Source organism: Scardinius erythrophthalmus (assembly GCF_964197995.2).
Source record: "Scardinius erythrophthalmus genome assembly, contig: HAP1_SCAFFOLD_38, whole genome shotgun sequence".
Lineage (NCBI taxonomy): Eukaryota > Metazoa > Chordata > Actinopteri > Cypriniformes > Leuciscidae > Scardinius > Scardinius erythrophthalmus.
Genome location: NW_028296546.1, coordinates 624,427 through 652,080, shown reverse-complemented (window position 1 = coordinate 652,080; position 27,654 = coordinate 624,427). Strand labels below are relative to the sequence as shown.

Here is a 27,654-nt window from a genome sequence, read left to right as displayed (position 1 = left end):
TTACACTGAATTAAAGTGACAATGCATTGATCATGGCCAAAATACACCGCAGTTTTACCCAAAAAGCGCATTGATGATATCTATTGTGTTTTAAACAGTCAATCAAATGACCAACAGCAATTTAAAAAGAAAATAAATGTCCAAAAACAAACTTGTTGCCCGAACAATAAAAACAAAGATGAACCAAAAGTTATATAAATGAAATTATTAATAAAAAAATAAGCTTCTTGACAAGTCTTTTCTCTTAAATGTATTTGAAAACGAAATAAAGCAATGCCAACTTACCCATTAGGCTATAGAGTACTCTGTTTGTACACACGCCGCGGTTCAGCCGCGCGTGACAAACGCTGCTAGTGTGAAAGCAAAACGCGCGTGTCCTGCTCCCGCTCACCATACGCACTGCTCCTGCACTGCTTACGCTCTGCTAACGCGTGCAGTGTGAAACCGGCGTGAGTGTAAACAGCCGCATTCATCGTGAAGCGTGCAGCAAGCGATTTGCAAAGATTAATATAAATATTAATATAAAGGTTAATAAAACATTACACTCACTTCTTCTTCTGGAGGTGCAGCAGGAACACGAATAGTTGGTACCGATCCTTTTTTCAGGAGCAGCTTCTTAGCAAAACCAGCTTTATATTGACCTTGTTTGTAAAGCAGTCTGGTGTGCGAAATGATTCACGCAAACATGAAAGCATTGACGTTGATCGTGGGGAATATTCCCTTCGAAAACAAACTCAGCCACTGCGTCTTCAGCGGTTCGGATTTAGGAACATCAAAATGACTGCTGTGTTCCTTATTACACCCAAGAACAGAACACCACAATCGCTTAGATGCCATTCTGCTCATAGACAGTGCTCCAGCGTATCAACAATGACCGCGCCGGTCCGCGCGGACTATGATTGACAGCTCGCTCACTTGAAACACTGCTGTCAATCAACAATCGTGGGAGGGGCGTCGATTTTGTGACGTCACAAAATCGAACGGCTTGATTTGAGATGGGGGAAAACATATAAGAAGATTTAAAAAAAAAACACTGGATGGATTTTTATCATTTTATGATGGTTGTGTACAGGCACTGCCAACACACATTTCAGTACAATCAACTTGTAAAAGTGCATGTACCATTATATGACCCCTTTAACAAGGTGTATACTGAATCTTTTAATATCACTGTCTTAATGCAATAAGCCACGTTAACCCTCTGGGCTTCTTCGTAAAACAGTCACACTTAGCTTCCTCCTGCCCGAAAACGGGCGAAGCCTTAAAATTTTACTTTACTTTTTCCCAGGATAACCAATCAAATATATTTTTGTTCTATAATGTTTTTCTGATTATTATTTAGAATGTTTAATTTTTTATGATACTTTGCAAAATGTATTAATTTGTGTCATGTCCTATAACCGCCTATAGGCGGCCTATAGCTTTTTTATTTATTTAGTTGATTTATTCCCATTCGGAAAGAAAAAAATGTATCACTAAGCAACCACTGAATGGAACATCACAAATTATATATCATTTTAAAGCTTAGGATCTCAGCTTTTTAATGCATCTAATTACATTTATTAACTCCTAACGAGTGCTGAGTATTCCCTCTTAAACCGAGTGTACCGCCAGCAGGCACCACCTAGCTGCAAAAATATTCTTTCCCATATTTTAAAAAAAATCTTGCCTTGATTAACACAAAGTTGATGTCATTTGAAAGCTTAGAGTCTGAACTTTACAGTGAATGTATCCACTTTGAAAAACTCTTAAGTATCGCTGAGTTATTTGCTGATAAATAGAATTTCTTTTTTTTCATAATCTATAAAATAATGTACTGCAATGTGTCAAAAACATCATACAGCTCATGAAACATTCTCAGATAATTGAAAATGGCACTTCATTTTTTACAGCATATTATTACAATTAAAATGAGCCCAAAATTAACATAATCTATTGCTTTTATGACAAGATATTCTTCATGGAGAAAAAATTGCCCATGAGGGGGTGTCAAAGACTGTACAAAAAGGCTGTCTCTTTTCCAAATGCTGTAACTTTTGATTCCTTTATCCAAAAATTATTATTTTTTTATCCAGATGCAACTAACATGTAGGGGGACTTCACTAAAAAAGAATTTTCCTCCTACCTTATTTCCTTCCTGAGTTATTCCATGACAAATAAGAAAGATATGCAAAATCATAATAAAAATTATATATATATATATATTGTCTTTTATCCGCTGTTTCTTGGCAGGACAATGTCCAAATGTAATGTAATTTATATTTTCAAAAAATTTAAAAAGAGTTCTTTCAAACGATACCTACCTTTAAAGTTCGTTAACAATATGACGCGTATAAAAAGCAAAAGTTTGAAGCGAAGTGGACGCACGAATGAGGCGAATTCGCGTCCACCGCGCTGCGCTAAACGCCTCATTCGCGCCGCAAGACCTCCAGACGCACGTAAACGAGTCTTAACATTGAAATCACTTGCACCAGACGCTCTATTCGCATTTGGTGTGAACGCAGCATTAGACGTCGAAGATATCGTCATCTCCGTTGTTTTCTGCAAACTTCAGAAGAAAAATGCAAAAAAAATAGCTGTAACTCACGCAAGACTACAGCTGACGACGGCATCTTGGAAGTTTGTGATAAACATTGGCGCATCTCCTGTGACGTAGGCGCTAGCGATGATGTATAATCACATGTAACGGTGTAGTAGTGGTGTCCCATTTCTTAGGGGAATATTTTCACCCCTACGCCTTGACACTTTGTTTCAAGGGGTAGGGGTAGGCGAAGGGGTAGGGGTAGGCGAAGGGGTATAAAATAGAATTGGGATTGAGCCTAAGTATGACTTTTTTTTTGACCCTTTAACATATCAGAATCATCTCCTTGATTTTTTTGCGTGTTCATATAGGTAATAAAACAAAAGTCACCAAGTTTCACCCCCATCCGATGAAGCAAAAAATGTAACAATTCGAAACGTTCAAGTTTTCGCACGTTTTCGGGCGAAGAAGCCCAGATGGTTAAGCGTTTTCTTTATAATGTTTTCTATTGGAAAATGCTTAATACTGCCACACAGAATGTTGCAGCAAGAGTGGGCTTTAACAAGCCGAAGAGAGCGCACGTAACACCTATCCTCGTAAGCTTGCACTGGTTGCCAATTGCCGCTCGCATCAAATTCAAGGCATTGATGTTTGCCTACAGAACAACCACTGGCTCTCCACCCCTAAACTCATTACTTAAAAACTGAAGATGCATCCTTTTCTTTTCTATTCTATTCTATTCTATTCTATTCTATTCTATTCTATTCTATTCTATTCTATTCTGCCTATTCCAAAAAAAGAAAAGAACAAAAACTTGCACTTTGCTAGACTAACTGCGACTTGACAGCGCTTAAGGCCCGTTCACACCAAGAATGATAACTATAGATAACAATATTAGCGTCCACACCAGCGGACGATATCGTTCTGTTTATTCTAAGCATGTGCTTGTCTGCCGCTTTAAATGTTCGAGCTCGTTACAGCAGAATGGATTCTGATTGTCAATGTTTTTATCGTTCATCAGCTGGATAAAATCGTTCTGAAAGTGATTCCAACGATATCTTTTCTTAGTGCCGTTATTGTTATAGCTGTGGTGTGGACTCTGCTATTCTTTAATACTGAGAACGATTTTTAGAACTATATCTTTATAGTTATCGTCCTTGGTGTGAACAGGCCTTTAGACATGCATACTGTTGCCCTCTTGTTGGTTTGATTGATTCTATTGTTCTCATTTGTAAGTCGCTTTGGATAAAGATTAGCCCAGGATAAAAACAATTGTGCCTATGAAGAATCCTGGTAAACTATACAGTATATGCAAGTTGTGTGTGTGTGTGTGTGTGTGTGTGTGTGTGTGTGTGTGTGTGTGTACTCTCTCATTGGTTGATGTCTTACAGGAATGGGTCTCTCTTCTGGCTGTCTGTTGGAGTCTGGTTCGGGAAGATCGAGAGCAAGATGACTTGATGCAGGATCTGGGGATCTGGGAATACATTCATATAAGAAAAATGCATTCATGAAAGAGAAATGCATTCTGATACACAATACAAATGAAAAAGCATGATCTGGGAATACATTCATATAAGAAAAATGCATTCATGAAAGAGAAATGCATTCTGATACACAATACAAATGAAAAAGCATGTTATCAAAACAATTCAAGAAGACAAGAGTATAGAATAAAAACAGTTACAAAGTAATCAAATAAAAGTGACCCTAAAAAATAGTTTTAATGGAAGAGATTCTGCATGCCTAATCTCAGAGGGCAGAGATTTCCATAGTTTTGGGGCAAATGAAGAGAGCTCTATCACCCATAAACAATTTGGCAGAACAGTTATAAGTCAAGCTTCAGAAGAGCAGAGATCAATCATTGGGGTGTAGGAGGTTAAGAGCTCTAACAAATATTGAGGAGCCAAACCACGCAAAGCCTTGCAGGCAAGCATGAGAATTTTAAATTAAAACGAATGACAACATGGGGCATAGTCTTCTGTTTCTAAGATGATTTTTTAAAACAGTATTCTGGACATGAGGATAATATGTTAAATTATCATCAAATATCACTCCCAAACTGAGTTTTGTTTGGAACTCCAGAATAGAACCATCCACATTTAAGGTAAAAGACTTTCTTGTAGGCTGGTGGAGTGAGTCAATGAACATAACCTCAGACTGCTCACTGTAAAAACAAAGAAAATTGATATATCCATTTTATTCCTCATAAATACCTTAATATAAAGGCCATAACCACCTTATCAGATATCAGATTTTTAAATATATGCAAATCTGAATGTTTTGGATAAACAAAAAATTGACCCCTGAGGAACGACAGATCGTACCAAACCCTCAGACCTACATCTACCCATAACAAACTGCTTATGATCTAATCTAAGAGGTAGGACTTAAACCAGTCTAGTGCAGTATCAGAAACACATAAGACAGTCTCTAAATGGGTGATTAATAGAAAATGATCTAGACTGAGAAAAAAAAAAAAAATTCAAAGACAGCCATTGTCCTAACACTCAGCCCTCACCTGCATATGAGAATAAACAAACAGCACAACAACATTAGTTTTATTTAACCATGGCGATAAATGGCTTAATAAAAATAACAGTATGCAAAGAGATGCAAGAAAGAAAATCAATCGCAGTTCAGTGTGCAAATATCCCAATGACATCTGTTAGAAAAACATTTGTGGACCTTTTGGAATTACCTCGATTTCTCTATTGATTTCTCTTAGATTTAAAATATGGGTAACACTTTATAATAACTGCACGCTATTAATCATTAGTTAAGCATTAGTAAACAGTTAATTCGTAATTTATAAAGCATTAAAAGACATTAATAAGCAGTTTATAAATACAGTTATAAATGCTTTGTTCTTGATTTTAAAGGATATCTATAATGTGTTTGATAATTGTATTTTCATACTTTATTAATGATCAATTTATAATTTCTAAATGAAGTATTGCATTATTTAAAAACCGGTTATTTAGGAGTTGTCAGTGGTTCATAAGATCACTTATAAAGTTTAAGTAAATGATTAATAAACTGTTTAAATACATATTATTATTCAGACATATAGTAATAGTAACTTAGTGTGTTAATAAATGCTTTATTAACATGTATTTCTACTGTAATTAATGGTTAATTCAGGTAGTTATAAAGCATTTAGTAGTGGTCAGTTAACTATTTTTGTGAGCTCATCTAAAGTCAGGACTATTTATGCCTTGTAAAGCATTTACAAGGGAGATTTAAAGGCTGTTAAATATTTTTATGTTTTGTATCACTGAGTTGTGTTTGTTTCCTTTTTTTGTTTAGAAGATAAATGAGCCTTTAAATCTCCTTTGTAAATTCTTTACAAAGCATAAATAGTCCTCACTTTAGATGAGCTCACAAAATAGTTAACTGACCACTACTAAATGCTTTATAACTACCTGCATCTACTGCATTTACTTACACTTTCTAAGTGATCTTATTAATCAATGACAACACCTAGTTTGTAAATAATGTAACTGGTTTGTAAATAATGTTATACTTCATTTAGAAATGATAAATTAATCATTAATGAAGTATGAAAATACAATAATTAAACACATTATAGATATGCTTATAAATCAAGAAAAGCATTTATAACTGTATTTATAAACTGCTTATTAATGCCTATTAATGCTTTATAAATGATGAATTAACTGTTTAGTAATGCTTAACTAATGATTAATAGCATGCAGTTATTATAAAGTGTTACCAAAATATGTGATAAAAAATAATCTGACTAAATGAATAATATACAAATCATTTTACTTAAATTGTAATCGAAGACACTAAATAATCCTTCACAGTGCAGGCAGGAAAAAGTAAGTGAACTTATGGCGCTTTTCCATTACCAGTACCAGCTCAACTTAACTTGACTCGACTCGACTCGTCTCGGCTCACTTTTCGCTCCGTTTTCCATTGCAGATATTACCTCCACAATAGTACCTGGTCGTCATAGCGACGCCGCAGGAAACTGCCGTGACGTAATCTTCTACGCGTCACTACGCTGATTCTCTGACCAATCAGCAGTCTGCTGTGTTTTCACGTCACATTTTAGTATCGCCTCAGCTCGTTCAGAACCTCACCGGAGGTGATACGAAAAAAAGTACCTGGAAGCAGGCACAGGTACAACTTTTACACAGTGGAAAACCAAACAAAGGCGAGTCGAGTCGAGGCGAGCTGGTACTGTGTAGTGGAAAAGCGCCATTAGTAATTTAGCAACTTGTAGGTCCTCCTTTAGCAGCCACAACCTAATGGTGGCAGTAAATCTAGGAGGATCACAGGTAGTCTAGGGCAAGCTTCTTTTATTTTATTTTTTTTTTGATAGTGGTGGTTTCCCTCATGATGTCCTTTCTATGAACACCATTCTTGTTCAGTGTTTTTTTTTTAATGAGCTTCTAACGGCAGCTGCAGTGATGCAATGGCTTACCAATTGGCGATTGGCTTTTTTATTTAGAAGGCGGGACATATTCATTTCATTGTAATTAGTAAATGAGAAATAATTGCAGTCTTCTAGTCAACCGCTATTGAGTTAGTGTTGCTATTGAGTTAGAACCAGTGAATGCGGTTTACTACAGGTTTCAGAAAGAGAATGATGTTAGCGGCAATGAGCCAAATCAGTCGCTGTAGGAATACTTTAAAGGTTGCGGACCAAGTAGCTTAATACGATATAGGCAACGCAAATGCAAAGATGGGAAATATAACGTCATCAAGTTTTAAAGAACAGTGGCTTAATTAAATGGTGGAAAAAACAGATGATGGGTACACCACGGTAACAAAAAACAGAGACATGACACTAACTGAGACATGGTTCACTCCACAAGACTGATTCCTCTCTGGTGATAGATGGGTCCGCGACCGTCTGCCACTCTGTTTAGATCGGGACAGAGAGGTAAGGGGAAAAAAATCCAGGTGGAGGGGTCTGGTTGTATATCAATCGAAGGTGGTGTACAAATATTACAGTAAGAGCAATGATTTACACTCCTGACATTGAATTTTGAAGACCCTTTTATGTACCAAGGTTTAAAATTTTAGACCTATGGATCTATCAAGGGAGCAATGAAAGCCATAGCAGGCCCTCCTATCAGTTTTTCAGATCATAATGTTGTAATCTGTTACGGAGCTAAGACTAGTGCTCCAAAGGAATTTAACGATTTTACGCTGGTAGCTCTTACTTCAATAGTTATGAAGTAGTCAAGGAAAAGCCAAAGACCCACCCTAGACTATTATTTATTCCTTTTCCTCAGCTTAGACAATATGGTCCCATTTAGTGGTAGAGAAATGTTTTTCTTTTTTTAACCTTGATCTTAAAGTCCACCTGTAGTCAATAATTTCATCCCTTAAAACTCATCTTTGATCACCAAAATGACATTTAAATTTTTTTCCTTAAAAAAGGGAAAAAAAAAGCTTCATGCCTTAAAATATTTTGAATGTAACTCTACACCCTTGCCTCATTTAGTATATGCGGCTCTATGAATATGCAAATTAGCCCCACCTTCACTCACACCAGCTCAGAGATCCACTCGTTGACTTCAGAAACACCAGCGATTTCAAACCGCGTTTTAAGGAGAAAAAACTCAGCAATGGAGTTGATTTATGATTTTGCACATGGTTTCTCTTAAAGCATATTAAAAACACCACATAGACATATAAACAACATTAAAAGTGTGATTTTCACCACAGGGGGACTTTAATATTTCTGGGTGGATTTTGGATTTTTTTATCAGGATGTTCTCAATGTGTTAAGAGTTAATGGTGTCCATTCTGATTTACAATATTATTCTACTGATTCACCACAATGTTGTTGTCTTTCACAGATTGCCAAAGTAGACATGAGAACAGTCATATTGTTAAGTATGAGGATGATTCAGTGATTGTGAGTCTTCTTCATGAACAGGATCTGGGGCATGGTCCTGCAGAGGAGGATTTTGTAACATGGTGAGAACAATGTTCTCTTCTGATGAATGTTAATAAAACAAGGGACATGGTGATTTACTTTAGGGCAGGGTCGGCAACTCCACTGTCCTAAAGAGTTCAGCTCAATCACCAATCAAACATACCTGAAAATCCTAACAGAGTCTAAAGGAATTAAGTCTAAAGGATTGCTTGAAAATTACAGCCAGTTATGTTTGATTAGGGATGGAGGTAAACTCATAATTGTTGACACTCATAAATACTTGGAGTTTTCAATCCAATGTTTTGGCTGTTTGTAAAAGGGTTCAACAAAGATAGTTCTTTCTGATGATATTAAAATCATTTAGAGTTGGTCCTACTATAATGATTTTGTTTTACATACAAATTTATTGAATCTGTCCTCTCATTCTGTGTCGTGGCATGGTATAGCATTTTAAGTTTGACTAATAAAAATTGGTTAAGTAGGCTACTTAACCTATTTTTATTAGTCAAACTTAAAATGCTATACCATTTTTGGGCACTTTTGGGGCCCTTAACATAGAGACAGACCGCAACGCGTCATAATCTGAAGACCACGCCCACCAGGGGGAAAAACAATCCAACCGTCTCCATTGACTTTGCATTGCGAGAGGCTACCTCCTTGTCATTTATGACTTATAACAAAAGACAGAAAAATGCCTAAAAGCTGCTGTGTGACAAGGTGTACAGCAAACAAGCTAAAAAACCCAGAAATAAATTTTTATAAGCTTCCGAACCGTAAAAGCCAGCCTTTAAGGAGACAAAAGTGGATACAGGCAATAAGACGTGAAGCATCAGCAGGAAGAATGGGTAAATTGTGGGATCCTGACACTCAGTATGTCTACGTGTGCAGTAAACATTTTGTCACTGGTAAGTCAAATATCCAAATGTCAGTTTTTTATATTATATTTATGTAAGCTAAGCTGTAGCATTTACAATATCATGTCGCGTTCCAGTGGGCGTAGTTCTCAGAGTAGTTCGAGAACTAGTTGCGCTCTGTCTCAATTGATCCACTTATGTCCTGAAACAACCGTTTTTTGGGGTCGACAGCTTCTAAAAATTTCTGGGTTATTTAGCTTGTTTGCTGTACACCTTGTCACATAGCAGCTTTTAGACATTGTTTTGTTTTTTGTTATAAGTCATAAATGACAAGGAGGCAGCCTCTCGCAATGCAAAGTCAATGGAGACGGCTCTGTCTCTATGCTCGAAAACTCTTGACACTTTGCACACAGGTCATAACCCGCGGCCATCAGGGCCGGGCTGAAGCTGGTACCCGGGCGTGGCAGGGGGGCTCAACAGCGTTTAGTGTTTAGTGATCCCTAGATCAAACATGCTTGCATGAATTAATATGAAACTCGGTACACATATAGATCTCATCGGGCCGAACAACTTTGCCCTGGTCAAGTTTTACGCCAGCTCAACAGGAAGTCGGCTATTATGGGTTGTTTGGAAACGCTTGCTGTGGAATTTGAAATAATCCTCCTAGAAAATTCATCCGATCCCCACCAAACTCGGTGTGCATGAAGTCAAGACATTGAGGATGCTAAATTGCGGGTGGATTTTTGATATCTCGAACGGTTTGGCCGTGGTGAGGAAACAAATTTATGGCGAGAAAAGAGAAACACGAAGTGGTATAACTTCTGCATACATTAACTGATCTTGATGAAACTTCAGCAGTGTGTTCATGGTAAGAGGCTGATCACATGGATGTGACTATTGTGAGTCAAAGTTATAGCGCCACCAACTGGCAGCAGGAAGTGTGTCACTTTCAAAATGCTTTTGACAAAAGTGTGGGGGGGTGTGTGTGTTAGTTTTACCTAAAGTAATACAAATCAGTACGTATATTGTTCTCATCGAGCCGGACAACTTTCTAATTTACAGTCATTAGCTCCGACCAACAGGAAGTCAGATATTTTGGTTTGAATGTGGATTTCTTTGCAAAATCAGCCACTGAATTTTTACCCACTCCTCTTAAGTGGTTTATTTTATTCCCAACCAAACTTTTTCAACATGATGAAAATACATTGAAGATGCTAAATTGTGAACGGATAATACATATCTCAAACGGTTTTGCTATGGCGAGGGATTATAGTAATGTCAAAAAAAGGAAACACTAAAAGCCTCATATCTTCTAAAAATGTAATTATACACCATTTATTTCTATATAAAAGTATAGAAATATCAGCACTAAACCCATTTTATTCTTTTTTTCAATTTAAATAATTGTGTTTAAGTTTAAAAACAGGCAGAATGGTTGTTTAGTCCAAAAAATAAATCAAGTCATACATAGTGCTATACTGCCCTCGTCTGTTCAAAATCAGGTAGGCCTATTGTATTTACATATAAATATATTAGGGATGTGACTGTGGGAATATTTTCCCACCGGTTAATTGACGTGTGACAGCGCTAGGGGCTTTTAAATCACTTACTTAAAAGTGAAAGTAAAATACGGACGTCCGCACAGACATTGATAATGGTGCGGAGCAGAGCGAGCGTTTTCAATGAATTCCTATGGAAGTAGGAATGAACTAAAAAATGTTGACTCTGTTCTGCTCGTTCCTCTCCGTGGACGCGCACCGTTATGAATGCCCGTGCAGCCGTGAGCATTTTAGTTTCATTTTAAAATAAGCCCCATTTCGTGGGTGGATTGCTTGAATTTATTTTACAAAAGCTCAATGCTGTTGTCACGAACTGCTCCGAGACACGAAGGTTAAGATCCAAGGGCACTCCAGCTGGTGACCGTTACAGCTGTGTTTTATTGCGAGTGTACACAAATATAAGTAAACACTTTGCAGTTTGAATGATGTCCTGTATGAACAAAATGACGGAGAATGTTTTTATGTGTCCACTGTTCAGTCGTGCCCCACACACACACTCCAGCATTGCAATCTTGACATCGCAGCCTGTTCAGTATAGCCTTAATAAAATATAAAAATAAAATAGTCAACCTATAAAATCTCTAAATACATAAAATAAGTAAGCTTGACCAGAGTTCTTGCAGGGAGAAGAATTTATTGAAGGTAGTAGTGAAGCATAGTTCTTCAGCAGTGATGTTAGCGTGTCGGCCTTCAAAGAATCTTAAGACAAAGTTCTGTCTGTGAGACAGAATCACTGTTCTTGGGATCATTGTCCTGTTGCATGACCCAATTTTGGCCAAGCTTTAGCTGTCGGAAGGATTGCCTCACATTTGACTCTAGAATATTTTGGTATACAGAGGAGTTCATGGTCGACTCAGTGACTGAGGTGCCCAGGTCCTGTGGCAACAAAACATGCCCAAAATCGTAACCCATTCACCAGTTCTTTTGGTTTTCACTAAACATGGCGCTGTGCATTATGACCAAACATCTTCACTTTGGTCTTATCTGTCCTGACATTGTTCTAGAAGTCTAATGTTTGTTCAGAGGCAACTTTGCAAACCTAAGCTATCCTGCCATGTTCTTTTTAGAGAGAAGAGGCATTCTCCTGGCAACAATCATGCCATACTTGTCTGGTCTTTTTCTAATTGTTCTGTCATGAACTTTAACATTTAATATGTTAACTGAGGCCTGTAGAGTCTGAGGTGTAGTTATTGGGTGTTTTGCGATGTCCACTCCTGGGAAGATTGGTGTCTGTTTTGAATGTCTTCCACTTGTGAATAATCTTCCTCACTGTAGAGTGATGGACTTCAAATTGTTTGGAAATGGCCTTGTACCCCTTCCCAGATTGATGGTAGCAACAATTGCTTCTCTAAGATCATTGCTGATGTCTTTTCTCTAGGGCTGTATTCTCCCAGTCGATTAGTCGATTATTTGGTCGATACGTTCTGGCTCGACCAAAATTCTGATTGGTCGATTTTTTGCCGCGTTCATTTCATTAGTTTTGTCGCGTTCATTCACCGGTAATCAGTTTTGCCGCGTTCATTTCATCAGGTGGAAAGCACTAATTGCTAATGGGGGTGTTTTCAGAGCACCCCAGTTTCACAGGTAACAGTCTGTCTTCAGAACACCCCCCTTGTTTTCACTTCTTTTGGATTAGCCCAACCCACCGGAGAAGACGGACAGATTGAAGAAAGTAGGCTACTAGAAGGTTTGCTGAATATTACTTGATCTGGTTTGTTTAATAAATATTATTTTTTTATTAAAGTGGACGTGCCTTTTGTGTTTAAGAGTAAAAGCTTTAAGTTAATAGTCTATTCGTGTCTCAGCCGCGAAGCTGAGCTCCTATGTTCAGCCCAGAGAATGTAAAAAATAGGTTCAGCCTCACTCTGTGCGAGCTGCACAGAGCGGCTGAAATTATAGTGTCTGTCAGTTATTATAATACATATGACAGAAACAATTGTCTAAATTATGTTACATATTCCTCAAAAGTTCTTGTCATGATATCACTAGTTGACAACATAGTACTATTTTCGGAAATCATAGGCTATGATTTTAGTCGATTTTTAGTCGAAAACTTCAGGACTTCAGTCGACCAAGATTTTCTTTAGTTGAGTACAGCCCTACTTTTCTCCTTGACATTGTTTTAACACACACCTGAATGTTCATGACCAGCAAATTGCCAAAACTTCTGCTTTTACAGAGGTGATTACACTTTCTGATGATCAATTAATCAAAAGCATTTGATTAGCAGTGCCTGACCATTACTTAATTCCTACCCTCTTAATTCTTATGTTACAGTAAAGGTGATGATACACAGGGCAACTTTTTGAGCAATGTTGCTGGGCAATGTTGCCATCAATGGGCAACCAGATGAGACACGGCCCATGACCGATCTAAATTATCCAGATAGAAATTTATTGCCCAAATTATGACTGGAGCAGATTTCAACCCCCTGAGGTCGGCAAACGCGCCGGCGCATTTTGCTGGATTTTCTTCACATAGTAGCACAATAAACTTAAATTACTCCGTCATTTATGGTCATACAGAAAAAAGAAATATGAAAAAAGAATCTGTGATATTTCTACTTTTGTATGTGTCCACTTACAATCAAATCAAAACATTGTGCTTTTGTAAAATAAAGAAAATAAACAGGGTGTGCTTTCTGCTTCTCCGTCTCGGTGAACTTTTTTTTCTTGAGCATGTCTATAAACTGAAACAAAACTCAGCGAATACTTGTCACACATTTATGAGCCATATATCTTTATAAACATTTAAGTGTGTACTTTTAAATGATCGGATTCAAACTGAAAACAAATATTCTCTGTTTAAGTAATTTGTATAAAACCAACAAGATGTCCAGTATCTCAAACCCTTGCTCATTATTTTTAATTTGACCACGCCCACGCGTGCAAAAGAGATTGACATGCAAATCTCCACATGGAACGCGAACGCGCTCATTACCTCAAAAACAAAGCACCAAAAAACTTCACAAGTCTCTGCTTTTCGTCGAGTTTGGAAGACACGCCGTGAGCTTACATTGGATTTACCTCAGAAGAAGAAGAACGCGATTTGAAGACAAGAAAGATGTAAGGTACGAAATTCTTACTTATTAGTTAATGTTATTGTTGCATAAACTTCACATTGCAGTTGAACTGTTGCTAGATATATGGTGAATATTATAATATTTAGACCTGTGTTTACTGTTACTGTGTTTGTGGATATCTGCTCAAACGTAGATATGTATAATATGGTAACCATAATGTATCATATTTTGGAGCACGCTCTGCGTTTGAATGTATCATATTTTGGAGCGCGCTCTGCGTTTGAATGTATCATATTTTGGAGCGCGCTCTGCGTTTGAATGTTTCATATTTTGGAGCGCGCTCTGCGTTTGAATGTTTCATATTTTGGAGCGCGCTGTGCGTTTGAAAAGCAAAATGCACCAAACAATAGGCTTCATGTTTTTACTATAATCTCATTTCATATCATTATAACGAATGGAAACATTTCAGCCCTATAGTTTCTCTTGATATCAGTATGGTCATTTTTTTTTTTTCAGGGACCAGATGCTCCACTGAGGAGTCCTGCCATTTCAGCCCTATAGTTTCTCTTGATATCAGTATGGTCACTTTTTTTTTTTTTTCAGGGACCAGATGCTCCACTGAGGAGTCCTGCTGACTTCAACATTCACATGAGTCTCTGTACATGAACATGGTAAAGTGAAAATCAAACACCTTGGAAATGAAAGGTATGTACGATGTTTTTAGGAATGGCACAAAGGTCTCTGTCTTTGGATCATTGTTTTCAATAATGTGCTTTTTTGTCATTTGTTGTGTATCTTTGGATTATGTTGTGTTGTAAATAAATCCAAACAACCAAAAAGCCATTCTTTTTTAAATCTCCTCCTCCTTTGTGCAAGGTTGCTCAGAATGATAGGGCCTGATTATAGGGCCATAAGGGGGAGGGTCTTTGTCTTTCTCAGGTGTGAAAAGTCATACATATTCAGGATGTGTTTATGCCTACTCGCATAAAGCTTTCTTACACAAAACACGTCTTACAAATTTTAAATCAATATATTGTCTTATCTGAATGAGCAGTCAGGATGATTTTCACAGTTTTGAAGCAAATATTCTAGACTACGTGATACAATTTTCAAAAGTCTTGTGAAGAAATAATCAGTATGGTTTCATGGCCTTATTTCAGTGACATTTTTTTTTTGTATTTTCACAAACCACGCATAAATGTCATTATCTCAAAACTACAAACTTTTACATACATGCTGCTGATACATTATTGTAGCAGAGTTTGTGCTGAATACACAGACTATGAACACCGATTGAACGCAACGGTCTCTGACTCGGAGCATTTAGGCATGATCAGTCACAAGTATCAAATTACATTCATAATCGGCCTTAAAGTCGTTAAATGTGTCCCTGGCTTAAGTCTCAACTGGTTACCTATATTCTTCAAAACATTGTAACTTTTGGGTGAACTATCCCTTAGTAACACATTTCATGAAGCTTGACTTCACAGTACTTTTCCCACCATCCCTAATTGATCATGCTTTTTAGGAATGGTTTAAAAAGGGATTTATACTGATATAGATATCTAAATGTATGAAGCCTAGTAAACAACAACAACAACAACATTTCAGTACCTTTCTCCATCCCTAGATTTTCACAGGGAAAATTACTTGGGAAGTGTAATCTCAGAAGCAGTCTTACAGTGTTGTAGTGATGACCAGTGTTATTGTGTGACTAATTGACTGTGAAAGAGAACGTTTCTATACACACACAAAAAAATAAAAATAACAAAGGTATACTGCGAATTACATCCATGGAGTGATACTGTGACTTACCATCCATGCAGACGGTGTAATAAACCATGAGATTAGTGCTACTGAGTGTAATGTAATTGTTTATGAGAGGACAACAATTATTGAGCTAGCCTTCTCGGCGATCACATTATAAAGCAGCACAAATGAGGAGGAAATGTCACTGACCGTTTGCTGAGCGTCAAGTCTCTCAGTGGTCATATCTGTTCGCTCCTGTTCCACTAATCGCTTCAGTTTATCATCTTTACAGATTGAGCCTGCCAACTACACAAAAATAAAATACAAATAAATAAATAAAAATCAGCGTTCAGCCCAAATGATCAGGCTGTTGGGCTATAAATCTTTAAAAATGTATGCTGATGCATTTTGCGGTAACACTTTATAATAAGTATACAGTAATACAGTACTTACAAATCATTTGAAAACTATTAGTTTATAGTCAGGGCTCAGAACCGGTTCAAGGAATAAATACAAAAACCTTAAACGAACAACATTTTTACAGAAGCATAAACAAAACTAAATCAAGTTTAAACGTTCTGAAGAGGTTATTTGAATTTACCATTAATCATGAATTCAAATAGTGGCCTATGCAAATGTGACATTGTGACATCCAACGTGAGTGAAATTGTCAAGTCATCCTATGCAATGCCGGGGACACATTTAACGACAAGCTGAAACATTCTAAAACTGAACTGAACACACAGACTTTTTCCAATGACTGGAGCAGATTTTAAACACAGACTATGAATACCGACTGAACACAACGGTCTCTGACTTGGAGCGTTTAGGCAGGATCAGTCGCAAGTATCAAATTACATTTATAATCGGCCTAACAGTCGTTAAATGCGTCCCCAGCTTAAATCTCAAGGCAATGAGCAGGCATTAGCTGTTGGATCGCAGGAGTTTATCCGAGGATATGTCACCATGGCAGGTTATATCCAGCGTGGTGTGTTTTGAAACCAGCAAAAAATGCAGGTTAGTGTAGAACAGCTACTATTCATGAAATAGATTTATTTTTTAAATGACTAAACACCTTGTTGTCAAAGTTAGTATTGTGGCTTTAAGTAAGGTCAGACACTTGCATGTGTCATTAGGGGCTTTCACACCGGGTAGTTCTAGGAACTAGCCACCAGTGTTCCCCTAGGAAAGAATAGGAACTCTGAAGTGACGTAAGCCACGCTTGTTGTTGTGACTTATTTTGACGGCGCGGCGGACATTTATTTTGACGGCGCTGAGAACGCACACAGTGCTCGCATTCTCCGTGTTTATTAGTTTATGTTTTGTCTAACAGTCCTGTCTAATACATTATTAGATAGAACTGTTATACAAATAAAGTAGACAGTATATGAAAAGGTATTAGCATATGGTTGATGTCCAGTGTTGCTAACTGAGCAGAAATACAAGATCATGTTTGGATTGGTCCCCTCAAGGTTGCATTGGATTTTTAATAAAAAACAACGTTAAGGTTAAGAGGCCCATCTATCATGCTCGTAGAGTTAGTTTGTGGAGTAAATATATAAGCTATAATCTCTGTGTTTACACAGCTTTTTTAAAAATGGCAGGTGCTGGTGTTTTGCGTGTGTTCGGCCAATCAGCGTACACTAGCGTCACTGCATTCCTTTAGTGCTGGTTTAGACCCTACTCTGAAGTAGGAGCTGAATTAGTTCCTCCAAAAGGAGTTCCTAGAACTAAAATCGTGATGTGTCACAAGGTAGTTTGTGATGTCAGAAACACCAGCGATTTCAAACCGCGTTTTTGAGACTGTCTTTGGTTCACTGCAGATTTAAGGAGAAAATACTCAGCAATGGAGTTGACTAGGCGTGTAACGATACCCTCATTTCATGATTTGATACGATATTGCGATACTCCCAGACATATGGTTAAAGGTTAAAAAAAAAATGTACTGTTGATTAAAATGCTAAATTAATAGGCTTGGACTTGGTGCTGGTAACCCAATGCACAAGACAATGGTGACACCAGAATAAAAATATTCATGATTCTGAAGCTGAAAATACAGAATTATTTTATTTTAATATGCTTGTAATCTGTCACTGACTACATATATTTTAAATAATGTAGGCCACTTTTTACTGGTAAAAATTTTTGTGATAAGAGTGTGGTAAGAATTTTTTCTCACACAGCAATTTTTATTTTGGGTGAATTATCCACGATACATATTTTCACTATCCACGATACATTTTGTTGCATTTTTGTATTGCGATATATTGTTACACCCCTAGTGTTGACTTGTGCATTTGTTCACTGTTTTGTCATAAAGCATATTAAAAACCCAATATAGACAAATAAACAACATTATGACTTTAAGGATCCGCGGACACTCTGGATATTTCAGTATCGATACATTTCGATTTTTTTGACCACACACACACACACACATACATATGTATATTAGGGATGTGCATCTCCATAACTGAGGTCGATGCGATACACATGTAGCAACAATGGGTTGTACATTAATATTAATATTAGCTCAAATGATCTACAGGGAATTTTAATAATTAATCATGAATATGATTAATATTTTGCATATTACAGTTACGTTAATTTATCGCAGCTGAACTAGATTGATATATGAATGATTACCATAACGGGTTATGGTTCATCTTTAATACATCAATAGTCTTATTTCAGCTCGAAGTTATGGGATAACTTTAATGGAATTAATATAACTATCAAACAATCTGTTTGTCCAGCAAACATTAAACGTAAGATTAACTTAACTCTCAAGGAACTCTCGGTGTTTGTAAAATTAGGTTACTTAAATCGTAACAAGATAAAGCATATAGCTAAGATCGAACATTTCAGTGACTTAGTAACATGGGCAATTAAAACAGAGTCAATCAAGGACATATGGAATTTAATAATTGGACTAATATATCGAACTAAGGAATATATCAAACTACACAATACACACGGATTATATGTCTATGTACATAAAATACAGTTAAACAATACAAGATAACGAATAACAGTGAGAGAGAGAATAAAATGATCACAATTAGAGAAAGATAGAATGACAGAAAAGGATGAGAGAGAGGATGAGAGAGAGAGAGAAGGATAAGAGATGAGATCGGAAGTGAAAGCAAAAATCTGCGATTAGAGATCGCAGTAGGCTATGGCAAAAATCACAGACAGTAACCCTCGAGAGACCACAAAGAAATCACATTAGAAGTTCAATTCAATAATCGATACTTGCATTGCATATGGTTCTCTTTGTATGAGGAAGGAAGGCAGGGTCCTGCGTGTGTCTTTAACCCCCTGAGGTCGGCTGTCGCGCCGGCGCGATAGGCTCATTTTTTTCCGTATGAGTGCAAAAAATAAATAAAAATAAAATATTAATTTTTATCTTATATGCTTGTGTTATACATCAATCGATCCTGTTTAGTGTGTATTTTTTTTTGTGTATGCTCATAATAAAAACAAAGTGTTGTGCTTTTTGCCAAATAAAGAAAAATAAACATGATGCGAGTTCTGCCTACTCTCCGTCAGTGAAGTCAATTCTGAAACGCGTCCGAAAATGAACTGTAACTCAGCGAATACTCAGTCAAACAGGCATACAGTCACACAGGCATGAAGCTTGAATTTTCTTCTTTTAAATGAAGTCATTTTTATAAAAAACAAATATTCACAGTTTATGTAATATGTATGCAAAGAGAGAGATGTCAGTCGTTCTCATCTCAGCTAATTAAGTTTTAATGTGCTCCGCCCACGGAGCGCGCGCTATTCAAACGCAAATGTGAGGCGATCCATACAAACCTGTGAAACGCCCACATCAGCTGGATAACACACACCGCGAGTTCACTTTCAGACTTATGTACTTTACAATGCTGTGAGGAATACTACTATCTTGATAATAATCCTGCAAAAATTTACCTCAGAAGTTCTGGAAGTATCATTTCGAGGAGCAAACGGATCCCGCTGAGGAATTAGGTCAGTTCTGTTTGCTTTGTTCTAATCTGAATGAATGAACGCACAGATGCGTGCTGTTGTGGAGCTACTACAGCTGGCAAAAATACTGTTTAAATATGAATCGCGTTTCTGTATGAATGAATGAACGAACGAACGCACAGATGCATGCTGTTGTGGAGCTACTACAGCTGGCAAAAATACTGTTTAAATAATATGAATCGCGTTTGAATGAATGAACGCACAGATGCGCGCTGTTGTGGAGCTACTACAGCTGGCAAAAATACTGTTTAAATATGAATTGCGTTTCTGTGTATGAATGAATGAACGAACGAACGCACAGATGTGCGCTGTTGTGGAGCTACTACAGCTGGCAAAAATACTGTTTTAATATTAATTGCGAATACAAAGAAAGATTACACTGGAAATATTGTTACAATTTTAAATGTTGTTGTAATTGTATAACCTTAATTGTATATAAAATATATATATATATATATATATATATATATATATATATATATATATATATATATATATATATATATATATAAGGATAGATGTAAACAAAATCTTAAAAGGTCATTATAAGCCTTCTCTTTAAATAATTTTATTATGCTTTATTAGTGACACATTTGGGAAGAGAATATATTCCAAATCTGAAAATACAGTATGAGAACAATTAACTGCACAATTACTAGAAATGTTTACCTTGGATATTGTACAATTTGCAAGCAAAATTTGTGGAAAAAAACAACAAACCAGTTATATATTGTCCTTGCATTTTTGTGGCTCATTCACACACCTGAATGAAAGGCTCATTACGTATGCAGCCTCATTATGCGGGACCCATTGACTCCACAGGTGTGAATCACGCCCACCCGCATATGGCCTTTTCAAACAAAAAGTGTTTTACAAGATTTAAATCAATGTATTGTGTTATGTGAATGATTAGGCAGGATGATTTTCACATAATTTTGAAGAAAAAATTCTAGGCAACGTCATCCATTAGTCAAAAGTCTTATTTACATATATTTAGAATGTGTTTTATGGCCTTATTTCAGAAACTTTAGTTTTTTGTTTTTGAAAAAAACATGCATAAACATTATTCTATCAAAAATACAAACATGTACATGCAAGTTGTTCACATATTATGGTAGCCCTGTTTGTGCTAAATAGAGTGAATTTACACCTTTGCCATTAATATGTTTATAAGCAACTGAAAAAAGCACAAATGTCAGGGCATGTCAGAACATCTCAAGGACCCCAAAAACCCCTCAGACCCCAGAGGGTTAAGAGCAGCGTGAGTCGTCTGAGGGGAGGCGTGCGCGTGCTGTGTCTTCCATGCGAGCGCGGGAGGTTCAACGAGTCTCTTTCTTTGAGGTGAAGTTGCCGGGAATGATTCAGGCTAAGTTCATTCAGCTCGTGAATGAACAGAGGCGAATAGGAAAATGAAACTAGGCTATAGAAAAACATAAAAAGAAAGAAAAGAGAAGCAGGCCGATGCCGGTCCGGTTCCAAAGTTTTGGAGGAGGGAGAAGAAGAGAGAGGATACTGAAGGTTTAGGCTTTTATCAGTGTCCCGTGTACCGTCCCCTTTTTCGTGGAGGACGAATCCTCTTAGAGCATTCCGAGCCGAAGATTTTCTTTGTGTGTTAATGCAGCCCGACCCTCGTGTGGAATCACGAGAGGGCAAAATATGATATTATGCTCTGGGAATTAAAACGCATGGAACCATAACGTTTATCACAGTCTCTTATCAAAAATCTCCTTCGTCGTGGAAAGGGGATTAAAACAATACTAAGGACGAATATCGACAAAGATAGCAACATAGAGATACATTCTTTTGTTGAACAAAGGCACTTTAAGATTACCTTACTGTAATCCAAAAACACAACTATTCTAATATCACACTGGTGAACATGCAAATCACCCGGAACACTCTTTTTACAGTTGTAATAGTTGGTAAAATGAAATTTTACTAGTGGAAGTCCATATATGGTAATGTTCGTGTCTGTGTGTATCTGTGAGGTCGCGTTGGAATGTTGCGCCCCCGTTGTCTTCCCTTGCATAGGGCTGGATGAGCTTGGTGGTCAATTTTTATGACCTGCCAATGAGATCGGGTTACGGGATGTGATTCTACTGGGAGAACATTCTTCAAAAATACATTTCAGAGCCAAACACTCGAAGATCATAACTATATGATCAAAACAACATTAATCACACATACATACAGGAAGTTCAGATACAAGTCTGAGTTACATACATTAAAATGATATTAAGTTAAACACAACGGATGTTTGTGTGTGTGTGTGTGTGTGTGTGTATGTATGTGTGTGTGTGTCTTTCAGAATTCAGGCTGCTTTTGTGAACTCTTGTCCTTTCCCCCACCCTTTCGGGGTGGGGGGTGGGGGGGTCAGGATGTGAGTCCCGTGAGTTGGCGAGATTTGAATCAAGGGACTAGGTCAACCCTTTTGCTCAACGCTCGGCTTGTTATAAATGTGTCATGTGCCAGGGAGGCCCTAGCCCGAGCGGCGCCCCCGCTGGTCAACATGCCCCAAGGGGGTCGTAAACAGAATGCTCTTTGTTTACTCAAGAAGAAATGAGCTGTGTTTTGCAAATCAGGAGTCGCCAATTCAGAACATCTGGCCGGATGGACTGTCAGTGTCGTTACACACATCTCGATGCATAGCCAACGATAAGACACATACAAAGCAGCTTCTGATTCGATACGGTACGATTCACCCCATTACGATGCAGTGCGATCCGATTTCGATTCGATTCAACAATGCGATTCAATGCACTGGAAAAAACATGATGCTTTGCAATTCAATATGGTACAGAAAGTTCGCTTTTATTTCTTTGGTTCAGACAGATAGCAATTCATAAATTAACTTAAGTGCCTTCTGACTTTGCGTGTTTCCAAACATTGGATTTGTAATTATTTGGTGGAAGATGCAGCTCTACCTCTGCCATGTTAATCTATATTTTATGTCAGTGGTTTTCAACCTTTTTTCCAACCTCCAATAGGGTTTAGTTTTCTCACAGACTGCCGTACTTGTCGTACTTGACAGCACCATGGAAGCAAATCAGAGCGCTGATCATATGTTGGATTCAATAGTAGCGGAGTGAATAAATTCCAGCCATTTCATTCTTGACTAATGTACAATTCCGTTGAAATTCCGTTGAAAAACGGAATAAAACTCAAGCATTTGAGCAACCAAACACATCTCCAACCCATATTGCTCCGTGACGTGTCAACGGTCGCTTTGGCCAGGTGGTATTTATAGCATAGGGAGCGGGACGCTTTTGATTGGGCAGAAGAGCATTTGATTGGGCAGAAGATGTGATGAGAAGCTGAAGTCTGTGGTGATGTCATAAAAATCTGTGATCCATTTTAGCGGAAGTGAAAGACTAAGCTTTGAATGCTTATATCTCCTAAATGCTTATATCTCCTAAATGCGAATTTTGTCATTGTTTTGGAACACACCAGCTTATTCATAACCTTAAGCCTAACATATTCATACTAAAAAGCTAAATAACCTAAATTTTGATTTTGATACTTTTATGCCGATGCACCGATGCGAATCTGTGAATCTTACCATCCATAACACACATATAGACTGTGTGCTTCATGTATTTGAAAACATTTTTAGGAACATTGAATATGAATGCAATTAATGTCTAATAAAGGTTGGTTTAAAGCTAATTAGACAATCCAAATTGTGTTAATTACAGAGACAATGAATGAAGAACTCACTATTTGTATATAGTCAATTAATATATTAACATTGTAGAGAATACCATTTATTAACTATGAATTAACTATAAACTAATAGTTTGTTAATGATTTGTAAGTACTTTATTAATGTATACTTATAAAGTGTTACCCATTTTGTGTGGGATGTACCTGGGTGTTCTTGTGCCGTAGCTGGCTGTGCTCTTTGATCAGAGCATCTTGCTGGAAGGAGCGCTGTGCAGGTGGAGGGGAGTCCAACAATGAGTGTTCATGAGCACTAGCATGACATGAACCTAGATAGAAACACAGGCATGTTAAGTTATCTGGGGTACTGTCACATGATGGCAGTGGTTTGAAAGGACCTGACATACCTTTGTTTTTGGGAGTGCGTCTTTCCATGATGCTGTTGCTATGATGAGACTGTTTATCTTCCTCTTCTGGCTCACACACCTCTCCAACCTCACCCAGAGCACGCTTCAACATCTGCACCACAAAGCCAGTTTAACACAAAGCCAGTTTAACACATATAAAGTACAGTACATATACATCATAGCAGCACTAGAATACTAGAAATTGACATTCTGTTATAATTTACTCACCTCAATGTTGCTCCAAGCCTATGTAATACAAAACGTTACATTTCTATACAACAAAAAAATGACAAAACATACTTATGTCCTTTTCATTCTTCAACAGCTTTTGAGTTTTTGCACATTAAACTGCTTTTGGCTTGGTGCACTATGCACTATGTTATTTTTGCCTGCAAGAAATATTTTAATAATTTATTTGTACAAATTATAATTCTGTGGGTGCTTCTGAGCTGGTGTCAGGTTATGAGAATGCGTTGTCTGTTTGATTACTTGTATGCTTGCAGTTTAGTATGTACACAAGTGTTTGATTTATTATTTATATCACAACATTAAATACAAGTGTCTTTACAAAAATATATAATATAACATGAAATCGTCTCTTTAATTTAAATGGACACCAATACATTAAATCATGTAAGGCAACTTGACAAAAATATTCCTTTCAAAATTATTTGGATATATTAAAAGGTAAGTATTTTTAAGTTTTTTTAAGTATTCAAATTTAATTCTATAACCATAACCATCTCATAAATTACTTTAAATAATATAAAACTTCAATGTTGATGGATAATAGTTCTACAAACGAACTGGTTCTGTGCATTTATCTGTTACATAAGTTATTCAGTCTTTTAAAATGGAGATTGATAGAAAAGTATTAGTTTAAAAAATATATATATTATTCTGTGGATATTAGTATTCCAGCCTTCATCTGTCAGTTGAAATGGCTGATAGTTCAAATTTTGCTGTTAGTCCCCAAGCATCAGAAATGCATTACATTAGGCATGTTTCTTCAGAATGACTTGTTCTCCATATGTACAAGGTTTTGAGACACAAGATACAGGCATATTAGTCATAAGGGGCCACACCAACAAAATGTCTGATTGTAAGAGATAAACTCTTTAATGGATCAAATTTCTTTTGACAACTTTTTGCATGGTCTAGAACTGACATGGTATGTTTGTCAGAATATTAGAATATGATGGATACATTTGATAGATACACAAAAATAAGATAACTGTTAGGGCTTAAAGAAAGTATTTAGAAGTTTATTTTGTGAAAAAAGTTCTTTATTATAAAAACACCTTGTGGCTGATTTTTATATAATTTGGTACACATATTTGTTTTCACACAAGTACAAATGCGTCCATTTTTGTAACGGTAGGCCATTTAAATTTAATATTATTAGCTGCTGAAATTTGATTGGCTGCTAACTGTTATTTCTTGATTAGTTCTTGACTTAATGAAGGTACACATTAAATTAAATTTTCCTTGATCAAACGGTAGCATAGTGTTAAGACCCTAAGATATTTAGCATTTTGGCCTTGTTTTGGCGCTAAACCCTTATTGTAAATAAAGCTCTTGTTATTGGGCATCTTTCTGGTAGTGTGACTCTTCCTTTTTCCTGTTACGGCTGACCCCTAGCGGTCGTAACAATAGTTAGAAATGCTATTAAGAACAGTCTTAAGCTTTGACTTGAGTATCAAAAAATTAGTAAAAAGTAGGACTTGTCTGAGAGCAGGAGACTTTTATAAAGAAGCTAAAAGCAACTTTCAGCAAAGTCTAAGACTGATTCTTAAGTGCTGACTTAAGTGGCACTTCAGTGTTGTGAACTAAGGACTACAATGATGTCAACCCAAAATGGCCACCCTCAACCACTGAATCAGCCAGTAGTGAGCCTGCAAGGATGGTCACAGCACCATGACACCAATCATGTAATGTTGTTATAATAAAATAATTTAATTAAGACACTGAAACATTTATTTTAATATTAAATTTATTTAAAAAATGGATTTGCATTTAGCAAAATTATCAATAATTAGTATTGATGCTGTGGAATCCTTTTCTATTTATATATGTCTCCTCATTTGCAGTTTGGAGCAATGATGGGAACATGAGATCCATCAACTGCTCCAACAACCCCAAGAAAGCTTGCAATCCTCATAAAAGTTGCTTGCTTTTGTCACATGGTTTGAAGATCAGTTGGAAAGTCAATGGACTGCCATACAGTAGTGGCCAAAAGTGTTGACCAGCCTAGGAAAATTGACATCTTCACCCGTTATCCAAATATAATTAAAAATGTTGGAGTCAATTGCTTTATTTGTGATAATGCAATGAAACATTAAATCAAATTATAAACATGCAAAAACAAGAGAGAACCAGTGAAATATGAATAACTGATTATGCTGTTGTCAATGTATTCTTTTCCTGTGAGCTTTTTTGTTTCTCTAAAACATGTAGCTGTAGTTTGCTTTTTTGCCAAACAATTTTGTCAGATAAATACTTTCACTAAGTTTAGTGTTTTGTTCTTCCTTCATATTTTAAAATATATAAAAAATAAAAATAAAAAAAAGTCTGATGGATTAAACAAACTTGTAAGGTCATTAAACAAAAACCTTTGCACATCACTTTTGGCCACTACAGTATGTTTGGTGTGATTAGTGCCACAATAGTGCTACTTAAGACCCTGCTTACTGTGGACTGATGGGCCCCAAGTCTACTGCAGTCAGAGAATTGATTTGTAGAGTGGGAGAAGTCAATGGGGGTCCTATCAACTGTTCGGTTACCATCATTCTTCAAAATATATTCTTTTGTGTTCAGCAGAAGAAAGGTTTAGAACAACTTGAGGGTGAGTACATTTTAATTTTTGGGAGAATTTTTTTAAGGAGACATGGGTCAATTAGTCAAAATGATATTTTGACAGTTAAAAATATACAGATGTGGCCTTTAAAAATGCGCGTCTCAGAGAAAAGAATGCCACGAGCACTTCCGAAATTCTGCGGGATCGTGCAGAAGGGGGATTAGGTGTTGGACACAGGAAATACTAAAACCTGTAGATGGCAGTCGTGTTTCATGTGGCCATACTGAGTTGACGAAGTATGACGAATACAATGTTTTCTTTTGCCATTACATAAACAGTCACATATTCTTCATAAAAATCCGACTCAAACGCGCATCATTTGTCTTATTTTTTTTTTCTGTGTACTTACAGTAGAAGAGACGTGATGTAGGCTATGATAACTGAGTCTTATAACACAATAATTTGCGAAGACCTTTAAAGAGACCGAGATCATTTGCGCAATATCATTATCTAATTTTACATTTAGTTCATTTTTGCATCTTAACGTTTTAAATAGTTTTAACATGGTTGTAATGCGCTTTTCTGCATTACACACAGTACTTTTTATACTATCATGATGTTTCCCTTATAGGCGTCGATTTCGGTGGGGACGGTGGGTACGCACCCACCAGATTTCGTCATGAGTCATTTTGTACCCACCACTTTTAACTTCAGTCCATATTAATTTGACTTTTGGTTCGATTTTTTTTACCGTTTTCAGTGGTTATGAGGAGCTTAATTAATTTAACCTGAGATGTGCGTTATATCGCTTTTTTATCATTCTTTGTGTTGTCGAATTTTGACACAGTTTCATTATTTGTTCAAAATAATTTGATTCATAATTGTCATTTTTTTCTAAAAGTAAAAAAAAAAAAAAAAAAAGTTTTTCTAAAAGCAATATTCTAAAGAGATACAAAGACATTGTACGTGTACCCACCAGATTTCGTCATGAGTCATTTTGTACCCACCACTTTTAACTTCCGTTGACCGTTTTCAGTGGTTATGAGGAGCAATATGAGAGAAAAAATTTGTAATCATTGTCTGACACAACAAAAAAATATATAATATTCATTTTATTTTAATTTTCGTGTTCGCATTTATGAGGGAAAAAACAACGT

At 36.7% G+C, this 27,654-nt stretch overlaps 1 protein-coding gene across 8 annotated transcripts in view; it reads right to left on the bottom strand.

The window, feature by feature from the left end:
* The window catches only part of LOC308686205 (centrosomal protein of 95 kDa-like), a 293,169-nt gene that overhangs the window by 103,965 nt on the left and 161,550 nt on the right, over positions 1–27,654 (bottom strand). For 7 of the 8 annotated variants that reach the window (XM_081394565.1, XM_081394570.1, XM_081394568.1 and 4 more), the window contains 4 exons: positions 23,701–23,812; positions 23,501–23,622; positions 15,833–15,928; positions 3,911–3,995 (listed from right to left, as the gene is read on the bottom strand). In XM_081394565.1, the coding sequence (XP_081250691.1) occupies positions 3,911–3,995; positions 15,833–15,928; positions 23,501–23,622; positions 23,701–23,812 (415 nt within the window). The remainder of the gene's footprint in view (positions 1–3,910; positions 3,996–15,832; positions 15,929–23,500; positions 23,623–23,700; positions 23,813–27,654) is intronic. The other variant, XM_081394567.1, reaches the window with a different exon arrangement.